Source organism: Cervus canadensis, chromosome 13 (genome assembly GCF_019320065.1).
Source record: "Cervus canadensis isolate Bull #8, Minnesota chromosome 13, ASM1932006v1, whole genome shotgun sequence".
Lineage (NCBI taxonomy): Eukaryota > Metazoa > Chordata > Mammalia > Artiodactyla > Cervidae > Cervus > Cervus canadensis.
Window position 1 is genome coordinate 72,517,631 of NC_057398.1, and position 20,833 is coordinate 72,538,463.

General features: G+C 53.8%; 1 protein-coding gene across 2 annotated transcripts in view; it reads right to left on the minus strand.

Moving 5' to 3' along the window:
* Window positions 1-20,833, minus strand: part of RASSF5 (Ras association domain family member 5) — a 72,654-nt gene that overhangs the window by 23,528 nt on the left and 28,293 nt on the right. The window contains exon 1 of one of the 2 annotated variants that reach the window (XM_043484769.1): window positions 7,110-7,928. The exons of the other annotated variant lie outside the window; for it this stretch is intronic. Coding sequence (XP_043340704.1) covers window positions 7,110-7,229 — 120 coding nt within the window. The 5' untranslated portion in view covers window positions 7,230-7,928. Of the gene's footprint in view, window positions 1-7,109; window positions 7,929-20,833 lie in introns of those variants that run through there. 2 annotated transcript variants of the gene reach the window in all.

Here is a 20,833-nt window from a genome sequence, read left to right on the forward strand (position 1 = left end):
ACCAGGGTAGACTTTGCTCTAGAAGCAAAGGGGAGGCTCTGAAGGCTTTGGGATGCCAGAGTGATACTCCACCGAATGCAGGGTACATGGAGGGGAGGAAACAGAAGGGAAACTGGTTGGCCGACCTCCTGCAGCATCTCAGGAAGAGGTGGCAAGCCCCCAGCTGGGTAGGGCAGGGTGGGGGACAGAAAGGAGGCCACACCATGGAGGCAGAAGCCACAGTGACAGGCTGGACGGAAGGCATGAGAGGGGAGATTCCCGAAGGTGGGGGAGCAGGAGGACGAGGTGGAGACAGGGAGGGAAATCAGTCACGGGCAAAGCCACGAGCTGGTTTTGGACACAGTAAATTGTAGGCATCTGAGGGGTGAGAGACCTCTGACAGACTACAAAAAACTTTATTCTACAGCTAAGAAGAGAAGTGAGATGGGGGTGTAGGCTGGGGAGCTGCACGTAAAGCTGGGGTGGGGTGGGGGAGGAGGAGAGATGGGAACCAGGACAGAACCATGGACACAAGCCGCAGGCTCAGTGAGTCCAACCTGCAGGTCTGCCTCTACCGCGCCCTTCTTCCTCCTGATCCTGAAATTAAATGCCCCTGGTTCCTGGCAAATGGACCGGGTCCTCTTATCCCCAGAGAATATGACTTGCCAGGACTGGGGTGCTATCTTATGGGTAGACTGAGCCATTCAGAAGAGGAAATGAGGTCCTGAATGAAGACAGGTCTGGGTCCCCCACACGGGAGGGTCCCAGAGCTGAGAAGCTCAGGTGTGGGTGACCCGGCAAGTCAAGATCAGTGGAGGGCTGGGAACACAGGCTGCCGGGCACCAGGCTGAGCCTCTTGGCGCCTCCCTGTCCCGCTCACGGCTGGGAACCTGGATCCAGCGTCCAGCCTGGCGGTGTAAACTAAGGGCTGGGATTCAGGGTTCAGAGCCATGTAAAGTTTTCTTCTCCCAAAACAACATAGGCGAATGGGTGTTACCTGTGTGCTGAGCTGTGACTTTAGAGGGAAAAGAGGGCCAAGTCTGGATAAAGTCTAAAGGCGTGAAGAGAAAGGTTTGAGTGGGAGTGGAGGAATCTGGAACACAAAGGGGAGGATGTCTTGAGCGAGCCCCAGGTGGTCCTGGAGGAGCTCGTGTCAACCATTCAGGCCCCTTTTCCCAACCCCACCCTAGGGAAGTCCTTACAGTTTAGAGAACTTAGCAGTCAGGATCTCTCTCTGCCAGTCCCATGAGAAACTGCTAAGAAGGCTCTGCTCCCATGCAAAGTGGGGAAGGACTCTCGGTTACAGAAGAAAAGGACAGGCTCACGTGACACTCGTTAAAAGGACCGGATGAAGTGCCCCAGTCTGGAGGGTGGAAGTGTCTTGGCCACAGCCCCTCGGTTAAGAGCTGGAGTTGAGCTGAGAAGCCAGGACCTGGCTTACAGCTCCATGCGGCTTCCGTTCCATCATGAACCAGTCACGATCACCAAGGATTATCCCCTCAGCATCCCTGCCAGCGTGAGGTGCTGAGAGTAATGCAGCCTGCTCTGAGCGGCGACCCGGGGCTTTGAGTTCTCGGGGCTGTCTCCACTTAGATGAGTGACCAGGGACAAAGCCTTTTACCTCCTGGGCTTCCAGCCTAGGAATCTGTCATAAATGCTCTTCTTAATTCCAACTGAAGCCATCGATTACCAAATATTTCCTAAACAGGTGGTTCTCAGACTTTCTATGAGAGTCACCAAGGGGGAAGTATTTTGAAAAAGCAGATTTGAGGGTCCTACGTTCAAAGATGCAGGAGCCAAGACGTCTAGAGTGGGGCCCTCCACTGTCCATTATCAAAAAGTGATCCAAAGAGAGAATTCCGATGTCAGTGGCGAGGGTCAACCCGGGAGCACCACTGACGGCTTCGGATGCTAAGAGGAACCAGCGCAGTGCTGAGTAAGGAAAGGCACCTTTCCTCCAAAATTGCCAGGGTCGCCGGGGGAGGTAGGGTCGCCCACCCCAGGAATCGCACCTCCTCGGTGACAGTCGGAGATGTACAAAGTCAAAGAGACAAAGGCTGCGGCCCTTCTCCAAGCGAGTGAACAGTTTCCCAAGTGGTTGGGCAGAGGTAGGAGGAGGGATGCGTGGCAGAGACGGCTAAGTGTTCACCACAACCGGCTTCCTTGTCCACCTGCGCTCACAGCTGTATTTCATTTCTCAACCTCCCTGTGGTTAGCAGTGGCCACGTGACTGAGTTCTGGCCAATGGCGTAGGGGCTAGAACACACACACCGCTTCCGGGCCTGACCCACAGAATCTCCCGTGTGTTATCCTGAGCCCCACCTGCCAATGTAACTTTCCTTAAAGAGGGAAATAAGCATCTGCTGTACCTGATGACTGAAAATAACGGGGCTGTTTGTGACATGTCAGTCCATCCTGATCACACAGGATGCGAGAGAGATGGCGCGGCAATGAAACTCGACCCGCATTCAGCCAGCCCGGCTTCTGTAACCAGCGGCTGGTGCTACGCAGCATCTGCAGGGGACTCGGGTCCCGATCTTACACAGCTTACCATCTTCATGGAGAAAAGCCACGCTGAGACGGGCCAGAGCAGCAGCAGGCCGCAGGTCCCCCAGGAGGGGACCGCAGACTCCAGCCCCGGAGGGAGGCTATGGCGGGCCCTACCAGCATGGAGAAGTGAGTGGTGGGCTGGGCAGGCTTCCCAGAAAGCACACAAAACGGCAGTGATGTGGTCCAACGGTGCTGAAGATTTTTATTTTTATTGCTCAAAGTTGGAACTAACTTATTTTTAGTGTCCTTTATCTCTCACACCAAGAAGGTCAGGGGCAGGTACGGAGGCGGGCAGAGAGATGGGGATTTCCCTGATGGGTCAGGCTTGCATGACGTCCCTGGAACCACAGAGCCTTGTCCACGGAGGGGCCAAGCGGCCAGGCAAGAGGAGAGGAGTCAAGTGCAAGGATGGGGCTGGGCGTGGCTTTGTCCTGTGACCTCTGCGACTGCTCCCCTTCCCCTTTGCATCTTCCTTAAACTTTTCAAAAATCAATGGTGTCAGTGTAGACCAGGAAGGGTCCGGGGTGGGGAGGGGGGTATGGGAATGCATTCCGGCTGTGCTTAAGTACAATATTTAACCACAGATAGAGCCCAACCTTCTGCATCCGTATCCACAAAGGAAACACACACGGCAAAGATACAGCAAGCAGTACTAGGGCAGATGCGAAGAAGAACTTGTAAGGTTCTGGGACTGAGGCAGGGAGCCCTGTTGGTACCAAGTGTAGAATGAACGTTCCTGGGCCGCACTGCGCCTTAGGAACCGAGGGATGGAAGGCTCCATACCCCTCTCCTAGCCTGAGGCTGTTTGGCTTCTTGCACTGTGTAGAAGGCTCTGAGAGGACAAGGACTGTCCCTGTCACCCACTGAGTGATGAAGACCCAGAAGAGCTCCTGACAAGGTGTCCAAGAGACCCCACCCAGCCAGATGTCTGGTCTGGTGATGACCTCGTGCCTCCTGGCTTCAGCCTCTCCATCTGTAAACAGAGGTGCTAGACTCGGGTCCTTCCAGCTCAGACATTCTGCAAGCAGGAGGCTTTCTGTGTCCCCGGAGCCTTCAGCCCAACGATCTGGGTGGTGCCTGGGGTCCCGGAGCCTGCGGAACATGCAGAAAAAACTCGGGGTGTCCGTGTTCCTGCTCATAGGCCAGAGCCCGAAACTGCCGCCCCCTGCAGGCATCTGGGGAACCGAGGAGGGTGGAGCCGGCCTCCCCTCTAGGGTCAGATCCCAGATGGGAAGACAGGGGCAGCTGGCAGGGGTGGTCAGAGACCCCAGGCACCAGGCCCACAAATCACCAAACCCTGCCTTCTGTGGGCCTAAAGCAGAAAAACCTCTGGGCTGGGAGACGAGAGATGCAGGTTCCAGCCCTGGGGGTCCGTCAGGAACTTGCTGTGTGGCCTCAAATGACCCCCACCCCGACGCCAAGGTCTTGGACCCGGTGACCGTATGGACGACTTCTGGAGAGCTGCCTGGTCTGCACTTCTGAGCACTCGGTGGGGATCCCCCAAGCCACCGGGGGCCCCATTTGGAGACACGATCCAGGGTAAGCAACCTAATCGGGCCCAGCAGCCAAGGGAGAAGTTCCCGCAGGGCACCACCTCCGCCCCCCAAAACAAAGCCTGAAAGCTGGGGCTCCGTGGCCGTCTCAGGGGAGGCCTGGGGCCCCAGAGAGCTGCTGCCTTCTGAACAGAGGGAACCAGCCGGGCCCAGGGCCTGTGCCCACTTCCTCTGCCGCTCCACCTTCGTGGTGAGGCCCCTCTCTCCCCCACGCTCCTGCCCCCCACCGAAAGGGTTGGACAGAGGTCTCGGGAGCTCCCTGGAGGCTGGGCCAGCGAAGGCTCCAGGACAGCAGGAGGCTTCCCCCCACGGCTCTGCTCCTGCCAGGCACACAACAGACTGGCAGATACAGGTTGCTCTGACAAGGCTATTTATAGACGCCGGCTCGGGCCTTTCCTGAACGGGGCCTCAGTCTCTCGGCGACCGGGAAACACATAAACGCCTTTCCTTGGAGACAGGAAGGAGAAATTCTCCTGGGAGCTCAGACTGGGTAGGGAAAAAAGCATTGATAGGAGTCAGAATGGGGCCAGGATAAGGCTGATCTCTTGGAAACTGTTTCTAGAAGTGGCTCCAAGGGGAAGAGAGATCTGAAGTGTTTTTTAAAGGTGGAAAAGCACGTAGAAGGACAGGAGACTCAGATATGTGGATGCAGCGTCCCGGTTCCTACACCAGACACACGCATCCCGTCACAGACAGTGGGGCCACCCAGTGCCTGCTCCCCCACGAGAGGCGGCCCTGCACCCCCTGGCTCCGTGGAGAGGGCTGTAGAGATGGCAAGGCTGGTGCTGAGGAAGATGTCTCCAACAGCGGTTCTGAATCTCAGTCGAGACTCCATGCACACTGTAGCTGGGCAGAGGCCATGTCCATCTCTCTCTCTTTGAGGCATTGTGCTTATCACCCTGTGTGGGGCTCAACAACATCCATTTCTCAGAAGGGATTCCCGCCCTCCGAGGGCTTACAAATTTGCAGAAAGAAGGTGGGGGCTGTGCAGAGACCTCATGCCATGCAACGGATTCAAGAACCAGACCAAGCTGGAGTCAATGTCGCAAAGAAAGGGGTGACGTGGGTGCAAAGCCGAAGGTGTGTTTTCAAGAGTGATCCCTGGAAAGGGTTTTGGGGGAGAATGAGAGAGAAGGCTATTTGGGCCAAAAAACAAGTCACCTCCCCACGCCAGCATGAAAAATAAGTGAAAGTGTTAGTCGCTCAGTCACGCCTGACTCTTTGTGGCCCCACGGACTGTAGCCCACTAGGCTCTTCTGTCCAAGGAATTCTCCAGGCAAGAATACTGGAGTGGGTTGCCATTTCCTTCTCCAGAGGATCTTTCCAACCCAGAGATTGAACCTCAGTCTCCTGCATTGTAGGCAGATTCTTTACCATCTGAGCCACCAGGGAAGGCCCTGCATGTTTCATTGTAAAAATATCTCTATTTCTCCCAAGAATCACCAGAAACAGATACCCTTTTTATCTGCCATGTGAAAGGAGCCTCAGCTCTGCAGCGCCCCTTCCTCTACCCGATCGCTCAAAAAGCCCACCGTCTAGGGCTGAGGGCTTACAGCCTGGCTGGCAGCAAGTGCAGCAGCTAAACTTTGTTCTAAAAACAGGAACCATTTCCTACCCGGCAGCAGCAAAACTCTCTAGGGCAATGGTTCTCAACCTCAGCTGCATCTCAGAAATAACAGGGGAGCTTTTCAAAATCTTGAAGCCCAGGCTTCACTGCAGAACAATGAAATCAGACTCCCGTGCTGTGGGACCCAAGAACCCATATTTTCTAAAGCTCAGTAGGCAGTTCCAGCGTGCAGCTAAGGCTGAGATCCACTGGCCTAAATAAAGACCCTAGACAGCTGGAGTGCCCTTAAATATGTGTATGGGTGGGGGTGAGGGTAGAAGGGGGTATACACGTTGAGGCAGGAGCCCCAGGAGAGAGCTGGACACCCTCCCTTAGCAGCCATGCTTTCCGCATGAGCCCTCCTTACCCCCTGCCCCAGTTTCTCAAAGGCATACCCCAGAACACAGGCCTGTTCTAGTTGATTCTCTGAACACTAAAATCAAAACTCCTCTGCTGATCCTTGGGCATCCTCTCATGGTGCATTTGTTCGATGGGCAGAACCCAGCAAATGTGGGGCCTACAGGCAGGATGAATCATTAACTACGGAGGCCCCAGGGTCAGGCCTGGGGAAGTTTTTAGCTAATTTGACTCGATGTAGGACTGCTGAATTAATTATGAGCCTGCATACACCTGTAGAATGTAACCGCTCACTTCTGTCTACAAACAAGCCCATTTAGGCAAGGACCTGGCTGGACGCCCTCTCATCTAAATAACAAAACAAATAAATAAACAGAGCTCTGCCACCATGGCCGAGCAGCAGACACATGGCTGCAACTGGGAGAGTGTGGCAGGGGCCTCCGGTGAGCTGGGTGTCTAGCACACACAGCCGCACGAGGGGACACATGCAAACCCCTTTAGGTTACCCCTAGCTAGCTCAGGAAGTCAAAATGGTAGCAGCACAATGACCCAGGAGAGAAGTTTTAGTTTACTACTAAAAACACCCTGGACTTCTGCAAAGTTGCTGGGCTGAGTTTTAAGATGGTTTCTGGCCATCTGCAATACGGAAGTCTCAACCTAGCAAAGTTATCTTACTGAGGGACAGGGAACCATCCACTTGCCACCTGGAGCTTCAGAGCTCGGATTTGGGGGAAGGTCGCCCTCCCAGGCACAGGTGAGCATGTCACCCAACCAGAAGCCAAGCGCGGTCCCCAAATCCTAGAGAGCCATTTTGAAAAGGTCCGGGGACAGGAAATGCTGAAAAAAACATTAAAAAAAAAAAAAAAAAAGACCAGTGTTTGCCAGTGGTCCCCAAAGGATCCAACCCGGGGTCTGCTCAGTCATCAAGTTCAAGAGGGCCCGCAGGGCAACTGCCCACCTGCTCCGGTAAGACGCTGACAGCCTGTCTGCCAGGAGCCGGTTTCCCTTCTAGACCACAGAGCTTGCTTCCTCCCAGTGAAAGCCTCTTGTGTCATTACGTTTACCTTCGAAGGACGTTTGCTCTGCACATTCCTGAAGAAGGTGGTCTTGGCGGTGAAGAAGCAGTCCTCCAGTTCCTCCTCCAGGCTACAGTACCCACTGCTCATGCTGCTGTCCACCGTCATCTAGCCCGGAGCCCCGGCCGGAGGCAGCGAGCGCATCTGCTGGGGGCTCCGGGTGCGGCGCAGGGAGGCGAGGACCCTTCCCCAGGCGGCCGCGGCGCGAGCTTCCAGCCCCGCCGGGGAGCGAGTCCGCTACCCGCCGGTCGGACCCGGCGCCGGCGTCTCGCCTTTCACACTGGGGCCCGAGGGGCTCAGGCGGCGGGGTAACCTGTCCCCTGGAGGCGGTCAGACCCGGACGCCGCGCGGTGCACCTCGCTCTGCAGCTCACTGGGCATCTGCGCCTTCGCGCCCTCCGCGCGGGCGCCCCGCTCCACCCCGCGCGGAGCCCTTTCTCGGCCCGGCCCCCACCTCCGCGCCGCTCCTGCCCCTCGCGCTGCGCAGAGGGGTTCGGAAGCCACTTCCTCTCGCAAGGTTCCTCCAGGCCCCGGCGGTCGCCACGCCCCTCCGGGTCCTCCCGCCCCAGGCCTGCGCGTCCCCACCCTGCCGCTGGACCACACCGGCAAGTGGACCCGGGGCATCCCGAGTCAGAGCAAGGATGCGGGGCGGGAATGGACTGGGGTGGACCGAGGGAGAAAATGCCCTCTGTGCTGCCTTCATCCTCCTGGTCGCAGCTCCTCCTCCCCAGGATGGCTGGGGCTCAGGAGTAGCAGGAGCTCGAAGGCCCACGCCGTCGCGCCTCCCTTCCCCCCAGCCTCTGCCTCACGCCACCCTCTCATTCCCCATTCCCTGGGTGAAGGAGCCAGGACCCTCGAAGTGGTTAGAGAAGTCACTGCAGAAGAAGAACATCAATATCTGGTCTGCCTGGAGAAGCAGCAATATTTTAACTGGGAAATGCCAGAAGAAACTGCAGGGCGCCCCCACCTCCAAGCATATGCAAATCAGATGCAAAGTTACAGCAATCTGCAGAGTAAGCAGGCCCTTCCACCCACCCCAGGAACTTGCCCCCAGGAAGCCTCAGGTTTCTAAAGGCGCCTGCAGACACCACCCAGATTATTATTGCATTTTACTCCGGGCGGGGAGGGGTGCCGGGTCTGGCCAAGAGGGGTCTTTGCCAGATGTTGTCATCTCACCAAGGACAACTTAATTACATTTCTCCATTAGAACTGGAGGAAGGGACACCTTCCTCGACTGGGGCTGAATCCTTCAAATCCTTCATCTACAGTAGTTACTCTGTGTGCCTGGTGATTTACATGCAGCCTGTCATTTCCCAACAGCCTCGGGATAGAGATTATTATTCCCTTTTTACGGGTGAGGAAACTGAAGCTCAGAGTCACATTGGCAGGACAAGTGTGCTGGGACTCAGACCCAGGTCTTTGCAGTCCTAGGGGCTGTGCTCTTGTCAGCCTGATGCCATCCCTCAGAAGAGATGGCACTGATGCGTTGTGTGTGCTGCCGACTTTCAGCAGAGAGGGGCTCGGAGTCTCGGGAACAGAAAACAAGCCTTCAGACCCCAGCAACGCCAGGGGTGCCATGCTTGTGGAGTCTGATGGCTTGGGGACCCCTGGGGGCCCTGGAAACGCCCAGAGAGTGGCTGAGAGGGCTGATCAGGACTTTCTCCAAGTCCGTGTCTCCTGTAGTTGCAAAAAGCATCCAGTCTTGGGGCACAAGCTGGGTTGGGGCTAGACTCAACCCCCAGACTGCAAGCTGCCAGCTCCATTTTAAGCTCTGGCTACTTTTGCGAGGAGCCCTCTTCCTCCCCCGTCTTAGTCAAACCCTTCAGTGCTCAGGATGGTTTCAGCTGCAGCCCAATTTGGCTCCAGTCTCCCACACAGTCTTTTTTCCAGAAGCCCGCGAGCGCCTGGCAGGCATGAACACAAGCTAGCTGAGAGCCTGCGCCGCGGCCCACTGACCTGCCCAGCTCCAGGACGGATACCGGTAGCCACCTCCCAGGCCGGGAGATAACAGGTGGAGGTAACCAGGTGGGGGTGGGGGCTGGGGTGAGCTACCGGGTGTTTTCAGGGAAGAATGCACGGTAGTGGGGTTGAAAGTAGGTTTTGGAGCAACCTGTTCTTCAAATGAGTATTTCAAAGAGGGTTTTGTCTGATGAGGCTTCCCTGATAGCTCAGTTGGTAAAAGAATCCTCCTGCAATGCAGGAGACCCCGGTTCGATTCTTGGGTTGGGAAGATCCGCTGGAGAAGGGATAAGCTACCCACTCTAGTATTCTTGGGCTTCCCTGGTGGCTCAGCTGGTTAAAGAATCCACCTGCAATGCGGGAGACCTGGGTTCGATCTCTGGGTTGGGAAGATCCCCTGGAGAAGGGAAAGGCTACCCACTCCAATATTCTGGCCTGGAGAATTCCACGGATGGTATAGTCCATGGGGTCGCAAAGAGTCAGACACAACTGAGCGACTTTCACTTTCACTTTGTTGGCGGGGGTGGCTCACCCCAGAGACTATGGTCCAGGGAAAGGAAGCTGGTTTTGGCCTCACCAGCACCTCCAAGGTCAATGTCAGGATGATGAATCCTGCAGGGAGGGGGCTTTGCATGACCCCTGGGTCATCAGCAACAGCCTCCCAGCTTTGTCTGGCCAGTGAAAGAACACATGTTTTCTTACAAAAGGAACCTCCTTGCTCATTGGGAATTCAGTATTCAAGGGAAAACAGGCCCCAAGTTCTCGGGCCACACTGTGTCCTTGGAGCACACACTGGCCTCTGCAGAGCAACTGCAGCACTACACATTCAAAATGTACAGTCTCAAAATCCAGCCAATAACAAGCTTTTTGAACCACAGGCCGAAGTGCCCCAGGAGTCAGCGTGAGTCTCTGCTTGTGAGCGGCACACTTAGATGTCAGATCCACTTAGGAAAAGGCCTGACTGACACCGTGTTCTTTTAGGGCACTGCTTCTGCCAGCTCAAATATTAGGAAAATTGACGTCTGAGTAGGGCTTTTCAAAGTCCCTTCCCCTCATCACTTGGGTTGCTCTACAACCCTGATAGCAGGTTTTACTCCCACTTCACAGATGAGGAGACTGAGGGAAGCGATATGGTCCATCATAGCTCGAGATATTTTCAAAGCCTAGTTAGGAAGGAAGCCAAGCAAAGCAGAGACCGTGCTGGTGAGGACCCTGGGACTCTTCTGAAGCCAGCAAAGATCACATGTGATACAACAAGTTGGCCAGCCTCCGGGAGGAAAAATCCAGACTGAAGCTCCATAGTCCCAGAGGGAGGAAGACCAGATTCCTTTCAGCGTCCAGTGACGCTGTCTGCACCTCTTCCCCGTGAATAATCAACAGTGGTGATAACCTGGCCAGGGGAGGGGAGAAGGCAGCAGGAAGAGCCCAGACAACAGCCCTCCATGCTTCTGGGAGTGAATGCGCGAAGGGTAGAACTGGCTCTTCTTGTCCCTGGTCCCAGGAAGAGGAGTCTGGACCTGAAGCTGCAGCATCCAGAGCCCCAGAGCAACGATAGCGTTGCTGTTGGCGGGGGTGGGGATTCAGAAAGCCCCACTGAAGTGGTGGATGGGTGACTTCCCTGTCTCAGAGCGTCAGATGACGAAAGACATCATTTGAAACTTTCTTCCTCTCTCAAATGCCATCCTGACATGTGGCCAGATCCCTTGTCAAATCCACCCTGTGGGTCTGTGTTCCAGGAAAGCTGTGGTGCAAAAATAGAAGCCAGGGGGCTGGCATTCCAGGCCCAGCTCCAGCTCTAGCTTGCTATGGGAGCTTCGACAACTTTGCACCTCAGGTCTCCTCATCCAGGACCCATGGAAGGGTCCAGAAATCAGGTTTGGGGCCTCATGAGCGACAAACATATTCAGAGGCCGAAAACCGAGTGAGGTGCCAACCCACCCCCTGAACTGTTTGGAGTGTTCATTAGCCGCCTTGTGCAGAGCCTGTCCTAGTAACTTTATGTGCTTCATTTCATTTAATCGCTAACAACAAACTGGAGAGGAAGCTACAGTTGACTATCTCTACAGAGTGGGAGAGGAGGTTCTGGCAGGTCAGGTAACCTGCACACAGTTAGACGTGCTCGTTCCCGGTGGAGCCACATCAGCCCAGCTGGTCCGACTCCAGACCCAGGCCCTGGAATGCGCTGCACAGGTACACGCGCGGCATGCAGAACCTGCCCCTGACCGCTCTGCGAACAGTCACGCTGCCTGACACCGGCGTCTGTCGCAGACAAGTCAGGAGCCGCCTTCTCCATCTGCCTATGACCCTGTCTTCCCTTTGGCTCACTGGGGTTTTCCAGAGTTCACTGACTGTTTCCTCCACCCCCACCCCTGTGTGTTCACATTGTCCCTGGGAGCTGAGTCTAGGCCAATGGCTTCAACCACACTTGACCTGTCTCTTGATGCCCTCTCCCCCAGGTACTCCAGATGGATGCTTCATCAGGTACCCAGCCCTGCCCACCCAGGCCTCACTCTCAACAGGTCCAAACAGAGCTGACTATTCGGGGCCTCCCCCTCCCCCACTCCTTTAGAATTTCCTATCTTGATAGATGCCATTAACACAGATTACTGCAAGGCCTTCCAATAATTTCCTTTGTTCCCATCTTGACTCCTCCAAACTCCCTGCTGTATTGTTTCCAAAGTTACCCGTCTAGACCGAGATCTGATCAGGAATTTTATGATCTGATCATAAAATCTTCCCATTCAGATGTCAACTAATAATTATTGAGTAAGTACTGAGGATCAAGACATAGTATCAAGCTGATTCATTTATTCAACAAATGATTACTGAGCACTTTCTACATGGCAGGCACTAGACTGGGTGTTCTGAAGAACACATAGTCCCTGCTTTCTCCTAACAGCCAGTCCAAACAACATGAAATAGGATGTCACATTGGAGCTCCCAGCTCTCATTTACTTCATTCTTGCACTTAATCCCCCAGACATGGAATAGGGGACTGGTTCAGAATTGGGAAAGGAGTACATCAAGGCTGTGTATTGTCACAACTGCGTAAGAACGTGTTTTACAGATGAGTGAAATGAGACTCAGGATGGCTGATTTGCCCAAAGCCAAAGAGCAAATAAATAGTGGGTTCAGATTTCAAATCCAGAGCCTCCGCGTCTGACAATTTTCCACCACAGTGGTCCTGCCTCCAGTGACGCCCCAGTGCCTACAACAATATCCTAAACCCCAGAGCAGGTCCTTCAGGGCCCTTCATGGCATGTCCCCAGCCTACAGCCATGTCCACCTCCAGCCACACTCAGGCAGCCCTCCTCACAGGCACAGGTTCGCCTCCTGACCCAGCGGCCGCCCTCCCCTCTCGTGGCCTTGCTCTTGGTTTCCTCTGCCCGTCAGAGTCCTCCTGTGTCCCCCACTTCCTGACGCAGGTTCACCGCCGACGACCACACCTCCCCCACCTTCCCAGCGCCTCTCGGAAGCAGCCTTTCTCAGATGCCCTCTCTGGGGTGAACCTTACTGCCACCCCGTGTCCTGAGAGCAGCATTTGACAACATTAGACCGTGGGCCCAGCAGAGAGCTCAGCCTCCCCCGGCTGACTTCCTGTTGTGAGAGGTATGCGGCTGAGCACCACTGAGGCTGACTCACAGCACAGTCAGTTTTCCGGGGCTCCTGGCCCTCTCTACGCCTCTCTGGCTGGGCTGTCAGGCTGCCAGCTTCGCTAGGGCCCTGACACACACACCGAAGGCGGTTAGATCAGCCCAGACTAAGAGGCGGAGGCCCTGCAGGGCTGTTGCTGGGTCTGAGGCAGGCCTGGGGAGTTGGCCTTCTAGCTGCCCTCCTTGAGGGGAACTGGAGAATCATAAAAGATGTTTCTGACCAACAACCCCATCCCTCACGTGATCTCTTCAGTCCTCCAGGAGCCAGGGCAATGTGGTCACGGATGTGAGATGTGTGAACAACTCTTGCACTACTTAGAGAGAGAGGCTTGTTGCCTCCTTAGGGCTTCAGGCCGAGCTGGCCCAGCCAGAGGTCATCTCAGGCACCTGCTGGTTCTAGGCTGGGATGAGTGGGTGGGGCTGTGGGGGCACAGAGATACATCTCCAGAGAATGTAAACATTTCTAGAGAAGCAAGGGCTAGAGCTCTGGCCCTGCTTGGAGCCAGGATATCAAGAGCCTCCAGGTTGGGAAGCCATTCCCATTGTCTGATCAGAACTGAGCTCCCCTGGGCCATCAGACAGGCCTTAGGGCAGCCGCTGTTAGAGACAGCTGTTGAGTGGAGTGGAATCACTAACAGCTTTGGCCAGCACTTCTGGCTTCTAGAGCGTGGAGGGAAATCTGTGGTTGGGGAGCAAGGTGGCTGGGCACTGGCCCCTTCCTTTGGCACCTGTGGATGGGCTGGCAACAAATGAGATAAAATAGAATTGTAAAATGTATTCGATTAATCCAAAAGAAGGAAGAAAAGGAAACAAAGAACAAATAGGGCGAATAGAAAACAAACAGTGAGATGATAGACTTCAAATCTAATTATATCAATAACCACATTAAATGCAAATGAACTAAATAACTCAAAAAGCAGAGATGATCCAGTTGGATTAAGAAAAACAAGATTCAACTACTTGCTTTCTGTAAGACATGACCTTTAAATATAAAGACACAAATAACCTAAAATAAAAGGATGGGTAAAGAAACAACATGCTAATGGTAATCAAAAGAACGCCGCAGTGGCTATAGCAACATCAGACAAAGTCGATTTCAGAACAAAGAATATTGCCAAAGATAAAGAAGTTTATTTCATAATGAAAAGTGTCAATTAATCCAGAGACTGTAATGTTAAGTGTTTACGCACTGAATAATGCAGCTTCAAAGTACAAGATAGATTTGGAAGGAGAAGTGGCCAAATCTACAATTAGAGTTGGAGATTTCAACACCCCTCTCTCAATAATTGATAAAAGCTGCAGATGGAGCACGTGGTGTGCCTCAACAAATGTTAGCTAACGTTCTTATCACAATTCAGCCTGATAAACCTTTAGAGCGTTTCAGAGGAGACCCAGGACCAGAATCCCTGGAGAGGCGCACCCGCATCTATCGGGAGTGCTCCTTAGGGAGCCCCAGCCTCTGCAGCAGACCCGGTCCCCGCGGGTCTTCCCTTCCGGCTCCGTGGCTCCCCCGTGTGGCGGCTCTGGGTTCGGCGTGTGGCGCGGGGCTGGCGGCTGGGGCATCCTCCCGAAGGGTTCGGAGAAGCGAGCCCTCGGCAGGGGCAGGGCAGGGACACGGAGGTGCGGCCGCGGAGACAGGACAGGGCCGGGGGCCAGGGAACCCGGCTCTCCGGGCCAGCTGGGTCACTGCTCCGCGGCTGCGGGGGCCGCGGGAGGCTACTGCAGCGGGCGCCCTACGAGGCGGGGACCGAGGGGGCTGCAGGTGGGGCCAGGCAGCCTGACCGGGAGGGCTGAAAGGCCAGCCGGCCATCCCCCGTCCCTTGGTGAAGGCGGACAGGGTCTTGAGTCGTTTTATCAACAGAGCAGAGCAATAAGAGGCCGCAAAGAGGGGGATAATCGTGTCCTGTAGCGAGAGTACCCGCCAAGCCACAAAACCATGGTGTCCTGGTTTTATGTCCAGAAGAAGAGGGCATCTTTCTGCTAGAGTGAAGAGTAGGCAGAGCCAGCCCCTGAAGGGTTTTGTGTGCTAATCCAGATTCAGGCTGATTTTGAGGGTAATAGGAAGCGGCCAGGGGTTTCCATCACAGGGTGACATGATTAAAAAGAAAAAATCCAGTAAGGCTGTTGAAGGCACCAGAGACAGCCCTGGAATGTTACGGTGACACCAACATGCTTTCGCCTGCATCTTCTCGCTGGAGCCACAGAACCACCATTGCTCAGAGGAGAAAGCTGAGGCTCAGAGAAGCTAAGAGGCTGGTGCCCGTCACACGTCCACAATGTCATCTGCACAGTCTGAACTAGAACCGAGCTCTCCTGTCATCCAGGCCAGGGGTCTTTCTTTTAAGAAAATAGGTATTACCTTTTAGAGGTATTACACTAGAACCATCTGGACAGCATCAGGACATTCAAATAGCCCCGAAGCAAACAGCAAAAGTCAAGGGTTCTCTCACTGTACCCTGGTCACTGCCCCCCGCCAAGGTGAAATCTCTTCCAGCAGTTGGTTGGGTGCCCTGCAGGCCCTCACTCTTGCACACATTTACACACACACACACACACACACGTGCAAAGTACAAATGGATTGTCTTGTATGTACCACTGAGTGACTTGTCTCTGTTGGCACTACCCCTTGTCCGTACACGCAGATCCACCCCTCCTTTGGAGAAGCACATGGGTCTAAGTGTCAGTGGCTGGAATTTCCTTCCTGGTACCCCTGCAGTTCTCTCCACTGATCACAGCGCTCAGCAGGAGTGGCTGGACCCACGGCGCTGGTATTCGGGGCACCGGGTGACCAGAAAGCAGTCTCTGCTGCCCACTGAGGGCACCAGAAAGGATTTTAAAACAACGCCTGGCTCTACTGCTTTTTTTAATTTTAGAGATTAAATATTAATTATGTGTGTCAGGGGAAAAAATCCTAAGTACATCAATGGTTATTCAAGGATTGAAACTTTTCCCTCTAACATAAGTTCAAGTTTAATAAAAGGAATCTATTTGAAGAGGAATATTAAGTAAATAGTAGCTCAGGTGGACTGTTGATATGGCCAGAGTCCTCAGTGTGGAAAGTGCCTGAGGGAGGTTTGGGAACTGCAGCGGGCGGGGCTGGACTTGCAGACCCGACCGAGAACCTCGTTTCTGAATCCTGCTCCTGGGTTCCAGAGTGCCACCAGGAGAGGGGAATCTGGGCCCAATGGACATGAGATTCCATTGCCGGCCGCAAGAGATTTGAGCAGGAGGGAGTGTGCTGATTTTTTGACGTGTCGCCTGTGCCTTCCACGTGCCAAGGAAAGGGGCCCCAAAGGCCGGGCACAGAGCCGCCGGGTCCCTCTGGGCAGCAGCAGGTCCTGGTAAGAATTAACAGCTGTGGGCAAGGGCTTCCCCTCTCGGGAAGTCACGGAAGGGACCAAGCCAAACCAGCAGAGGTCTCACTTCGTCCCGAGGGCACTGGGGAGCCCCTGGGCTTTTTTCATCACAGGGGTGACGGGGGAAGGGCAACTTGAGCATCGCCTGGAGTGTACAGTCTTCGGGGCATGCCCCCGAATAAGGGAACTGCAGCTGTTTTGGCAGCGCACTGTGATCCTCAGCTGATGGCAACCACGTCCTCTGGGAAACAGCCTTAAACTGAAGAGGCGATCTGGGTGGACTTGAAGGGCTTTGCTTGGTCAGCAAAGGGTGCCCAAGAGAAAAGCCAGTCATCCCAAACCTTGGAGATCTCCAAGGAGAGACGGACAAAGCCGTGGGCAGCTCGCATCCGCGCCTCCTCTGTTTCTCCACCTGGGAGAGACGTGCACAACCCACAAGCTTTCGGAGGGCAGCTGGGCTCTAAGCCCGTTCCCGCCCCCTTAAACACCCGCCCCGTCTTCCTCCCTCCCCACCTCTCTCTGGCATAGCAGAGAGAAGACAGCCTGAACCTTGGGATTGCTGCTTTTCAAAGGTTGAGGCCAAGCACTTATCGACAGGATGATCTCAACTGTGTTTTGAAAAATGTATGAATGTACAGGAAGAAAATGTAAAAATGTTAACGAACAGTGGTTCCTTCTGGATGGAGGAAGATCAATGATTTTTCTTTTCCTTCTACAGGAGAGAGGAGAAATGCCACCAGGCCAAGACTTCGTAACAGTTATGTGCCTCCAAACTGGCAGAGCTCTGATCAGGGCCCAGCAACAAATCCCCTCCCCACCCCCTGAAAATGGCACTGGAACATTTGGGTAGCTCAGACCAGGTGACGAGGTCAAGGTGAACGCAAAGCTCCATCCTGGTATGCAACAGAAAATCGAGCCAAGGCGGAAACCAGCACAAACAGGCTTTTTAGAAAAGGCGAGCGAGGCTGGAGCAGGGCCCGGGTTTTATTGATAGAAGGCTAGGTGCTGCCCCAGTGGTGCTGAAGCATGCAGCCAGGCCTGTCCAAGGCAAACACTGCAGCCCAACCCAGCCGGCCCAGAGCAACCCCCGCTCCAGGCTGGCTGCCGTGGGGGCTGCTCGGCACCCACGAGGGGCTCTTGGCTCCTTCCGTATTTTTGTGGTGGTTCTGCTCTAGACACAGCCCTGATTCAGCTTGCCAGAAAATTCCAAGGTTGAAATGTCTCCCCAACAGGAGGAGGGGAGTCACTCTGCTCCCAAATACTCAGACTTGGAAACACCTGCTCACTGTTGAAATTCTGAGGATGAGACAGGCGTCCAGCAAAGTCCAGGCCCTGCTCTGGGCTTCCTGCCCCCCCCTCCCCCCACCTGGCACTTGAGCGTGTTGGCTAAGTGGGGCTTACTTTGGGTTTCTCAAACTGCACTGTTCACATCTGGGTCTAGATGATTCTTTGTTGTGCGGGGGGTGAGGTTGGGGGGAGCTCTCCTGTACAGTTGGAATCTGTTTCGCGGCATCCGAGGCCTCTGCCTCCTGGGGCCAGTGGCCTCCTCCAAGCTGTGCCCGCTCAAAATGTCCCCAGTTGCCACCAGTGACCCAGTGGAGAGGGGAGGGCAAGACCACCCCCACTGGAGACCTGTTGCTCCAGAGGGAGAAACAGAGACCCAAAGTAGAAATGCAGGATGTAGTGGGCTGGGCAGGCTCCAGGGGAACAGAAAGAAGACAGACTTGGAAGTTCCCAATGGAAAAGAAAGTGGGGGAAATAGTCTAAATAAGAAATTTAGGAGACGTTGCTCTATGGTGTGCTATGTAACTTCCCTCCTCCACCTTCTAAAGAAAGTCTTCTGCAAAAGTCTGCATCATTCACCAGGGCTCGGGGCTCAGATTTGTCTCCCTGCCTTTTCTCACCCTGGATGGGGCACGGCCCTCCCGAGGGGTCTGGTTACATGCAGACTCCGGTATAGACAGCTCCAGTTCCAAAGCGTGTGGAGGATGTACAGAAGTTTTCTTCTCATACTAAATACATGAGTTACTTGAATCTGTTTAGGAATAGGACATTCCTCCACGATGAATGAAGTTGATCAAAATGTATTACTTGTCCCTTCTTTTTTTAAAAAAATAATTTTATTTATTTGTTTATGGCCGTGCTGGGTCTTCACTGCTGCGTTGTTTTCTCTAGTTGTGGCGAGCGGTGGCTACTCTCTAGGTGTAATGCTTCCCATTGCCGTGGCTTCTCTTGTTGTGGAGCATGGGCTCCGGGGCACGTGAGCTTCAGCAGCTGTGGCCCCCGGGCTCCAGAGCACTGCCTCAGTAGTTGGGGAGCGCGGGCTCCAGGGTGCGTGAGCTTCAGCAGCTGTGGCCCCCGGGCTCCAGGGTGCTGCGTCAGTAGTTGGGGAGCATAGGCTCAGTAGTTGGGGAGCACAGGCTCAGTAGTTGGGGAGCACGGGCTTAGTCGCTTCACTGCATGAGGGATCTCCCTGGATCAGGGATCAAACCCATGTCTCCTCCATTGGCAGACGGATTCTTAACCACTGAGCCACCAGGTGTCCTTTCTTATGGGCAAATCCCAATCAGCAGTACCTTAACACATTTTTAACCAGGGACAGGTCTATCTCAAGGACATTTGTAAGCTCGGCAGCATTAGTATGCTCATCTATTGAAAAAAAAATACCTTAGAGAGTTTCAAAATAATCACCTTGCACTGATTCATTACAACATGGTCAAGAGGAGGGACTGCTATACAACTGTCGCCAGATAAATAAATCCTTTGTTATATAAACAACGCGCATGCATGCTAACTTGCTTCAGTTGTGTCCGACTCTGTGCTACCCTGTGGACCGTAGCCCGCCAAGTTCTTCTATCCATGGGATTCTCCAGGCAAGAATAATGAAATGGGTTGCCATGCCCTCCTCCAGGGGATCTTCCTGACCCAGGGATCAAACCTACATCTCTCACATCTCCTGCATTGGCAGGCAGGTTCTTTACCATTAGCACCACCTGGGAAGCCCCATATAAGCTATGTACCACACTGTAATCTAGTGATCCAGAGAGCTGAGGGCCTGCATCAATGATCTTATCAATAGTGCATTTCTCAGGCAAAGTGCATCTCTTTATGTCATCTTCTGTGATACAGCCAGCCTGCGCCACCCACCATGCCTCTATGGCAACTGAAAAGTGAAAGTCGCTCAGTCGTGTCCAACTCTGCGACCGCATGGACTGTGCAGTCCATGGAATATCCAGGCCAGAAGACTGGAGTGGGTAGCCTTTCCCTTCTCCAGGGGATCTTCCCAACCCAGGGATCGAACCCAGGTCTCCCACATTGCAGGTGGGTTCTTTACCACCAGCTTTACTGGTAAAAGCTGACAGGCAGTTTTCCTTCTGAAAAAATTTTTTGATGATCTACACTGATTCATCATATCCATGTACTGGTTTCTTCCAATGCCAAGAAGCCTTAGACAGGCAGCAGCAGTAAAACTGGGCAATGAACCATAACTCTTCTCACTGTTCCGAATGTCCTCCATAATCCCAGGATAACACAAACACGGTGTCATCCTTGGGGCCTTTGCCGTGACGTCCAGTGAATGGTGAGGGTACACACAGCATGAGCTGGTCTTGACTGTACAGTCCGCGCAGTACGTGTGTTCATCTTTCTTGACGTGTTTAAGTTACTTCTATATTGCCACTGATTGTGGACAGTGTACAGGACAACCTCCTTCTCATATTCTCTGAATTTCCAGACTCTACGTCACATGGGCTGGCAGCTTGTTCTAGGAGTATCTGTGCTGAGTGCAGAGCTCCACAGCTCTGTTCGTGATGCCGGAGCCCGGGTGGGGGGTGCCCGGGACTGAAACTAGGACGACACCTCCCACCAGCCCAGCATCACAGGGTGGATGGCCTGGGCTGCCCCGTGGCTTGGGCTCCCGGTGCCTCAGTTCAGCCCAGGCCACGGGAGCAGTGGAGAGGGGAGGCCAGGTGCCTTGGTGTCTGCAAGTTTCTCCCAGAGACACAGAATTTTAGAGCCGATTTAATATCATTTTAATAAAAGTGCACATCATATGTGCCTCCTGTACTGCTTTCCCAGTGGGAGGAAAGGGCTGGGGAATAGCAGCAGGGAGGCTGGTAGCACCCATGGGTGGACCCAGTCACTGAACATTGTTGAGCAGGTACGTCACGGCTAGAAAAAGCACATGTGGATGGTGAGTCTGGGGACCTGGGCCTGGACCCCAGTTCCCCAGGCCCACTCGTATTCTCGTGAGGAAATAACCAGTCATTCAGCATCTGTGTTGTCTCTCACGGCACCCATGGCTTTCCCCTCAGAAACCAGGGATTTATTTAAAGTGCTGCTCCTACTTGACTGTATCACTAAGTCCCCAGCATTCCTGGGCTTGGCACATGGTCTACATTCAAAACCTATTTGTTAAATAAATAATTAGATGACGTCCTGGGACACTCCTTACTTCCTTGACCAACAACCTTCTACTCATACACTAAGGCTTAGAGGAAATGTCACCTCCTCTGGGAAGTATTCCCTGATTTCTTCCAACAGAAACAACTGCACTTCCCTGTGTATACTCAGAACACTTGGCTCATACTTTTACTGAAACATGTATCACAGTATATACTATTTGGTTGTATATCATTTGGTATACATTTGTATATATTTGGTTGTATACTGTTTGGTTGTATATACTATTTTGTCTGAGGACAAAAACTGTAACAGATCATTCATTATCCCCACTCTTACCAGTG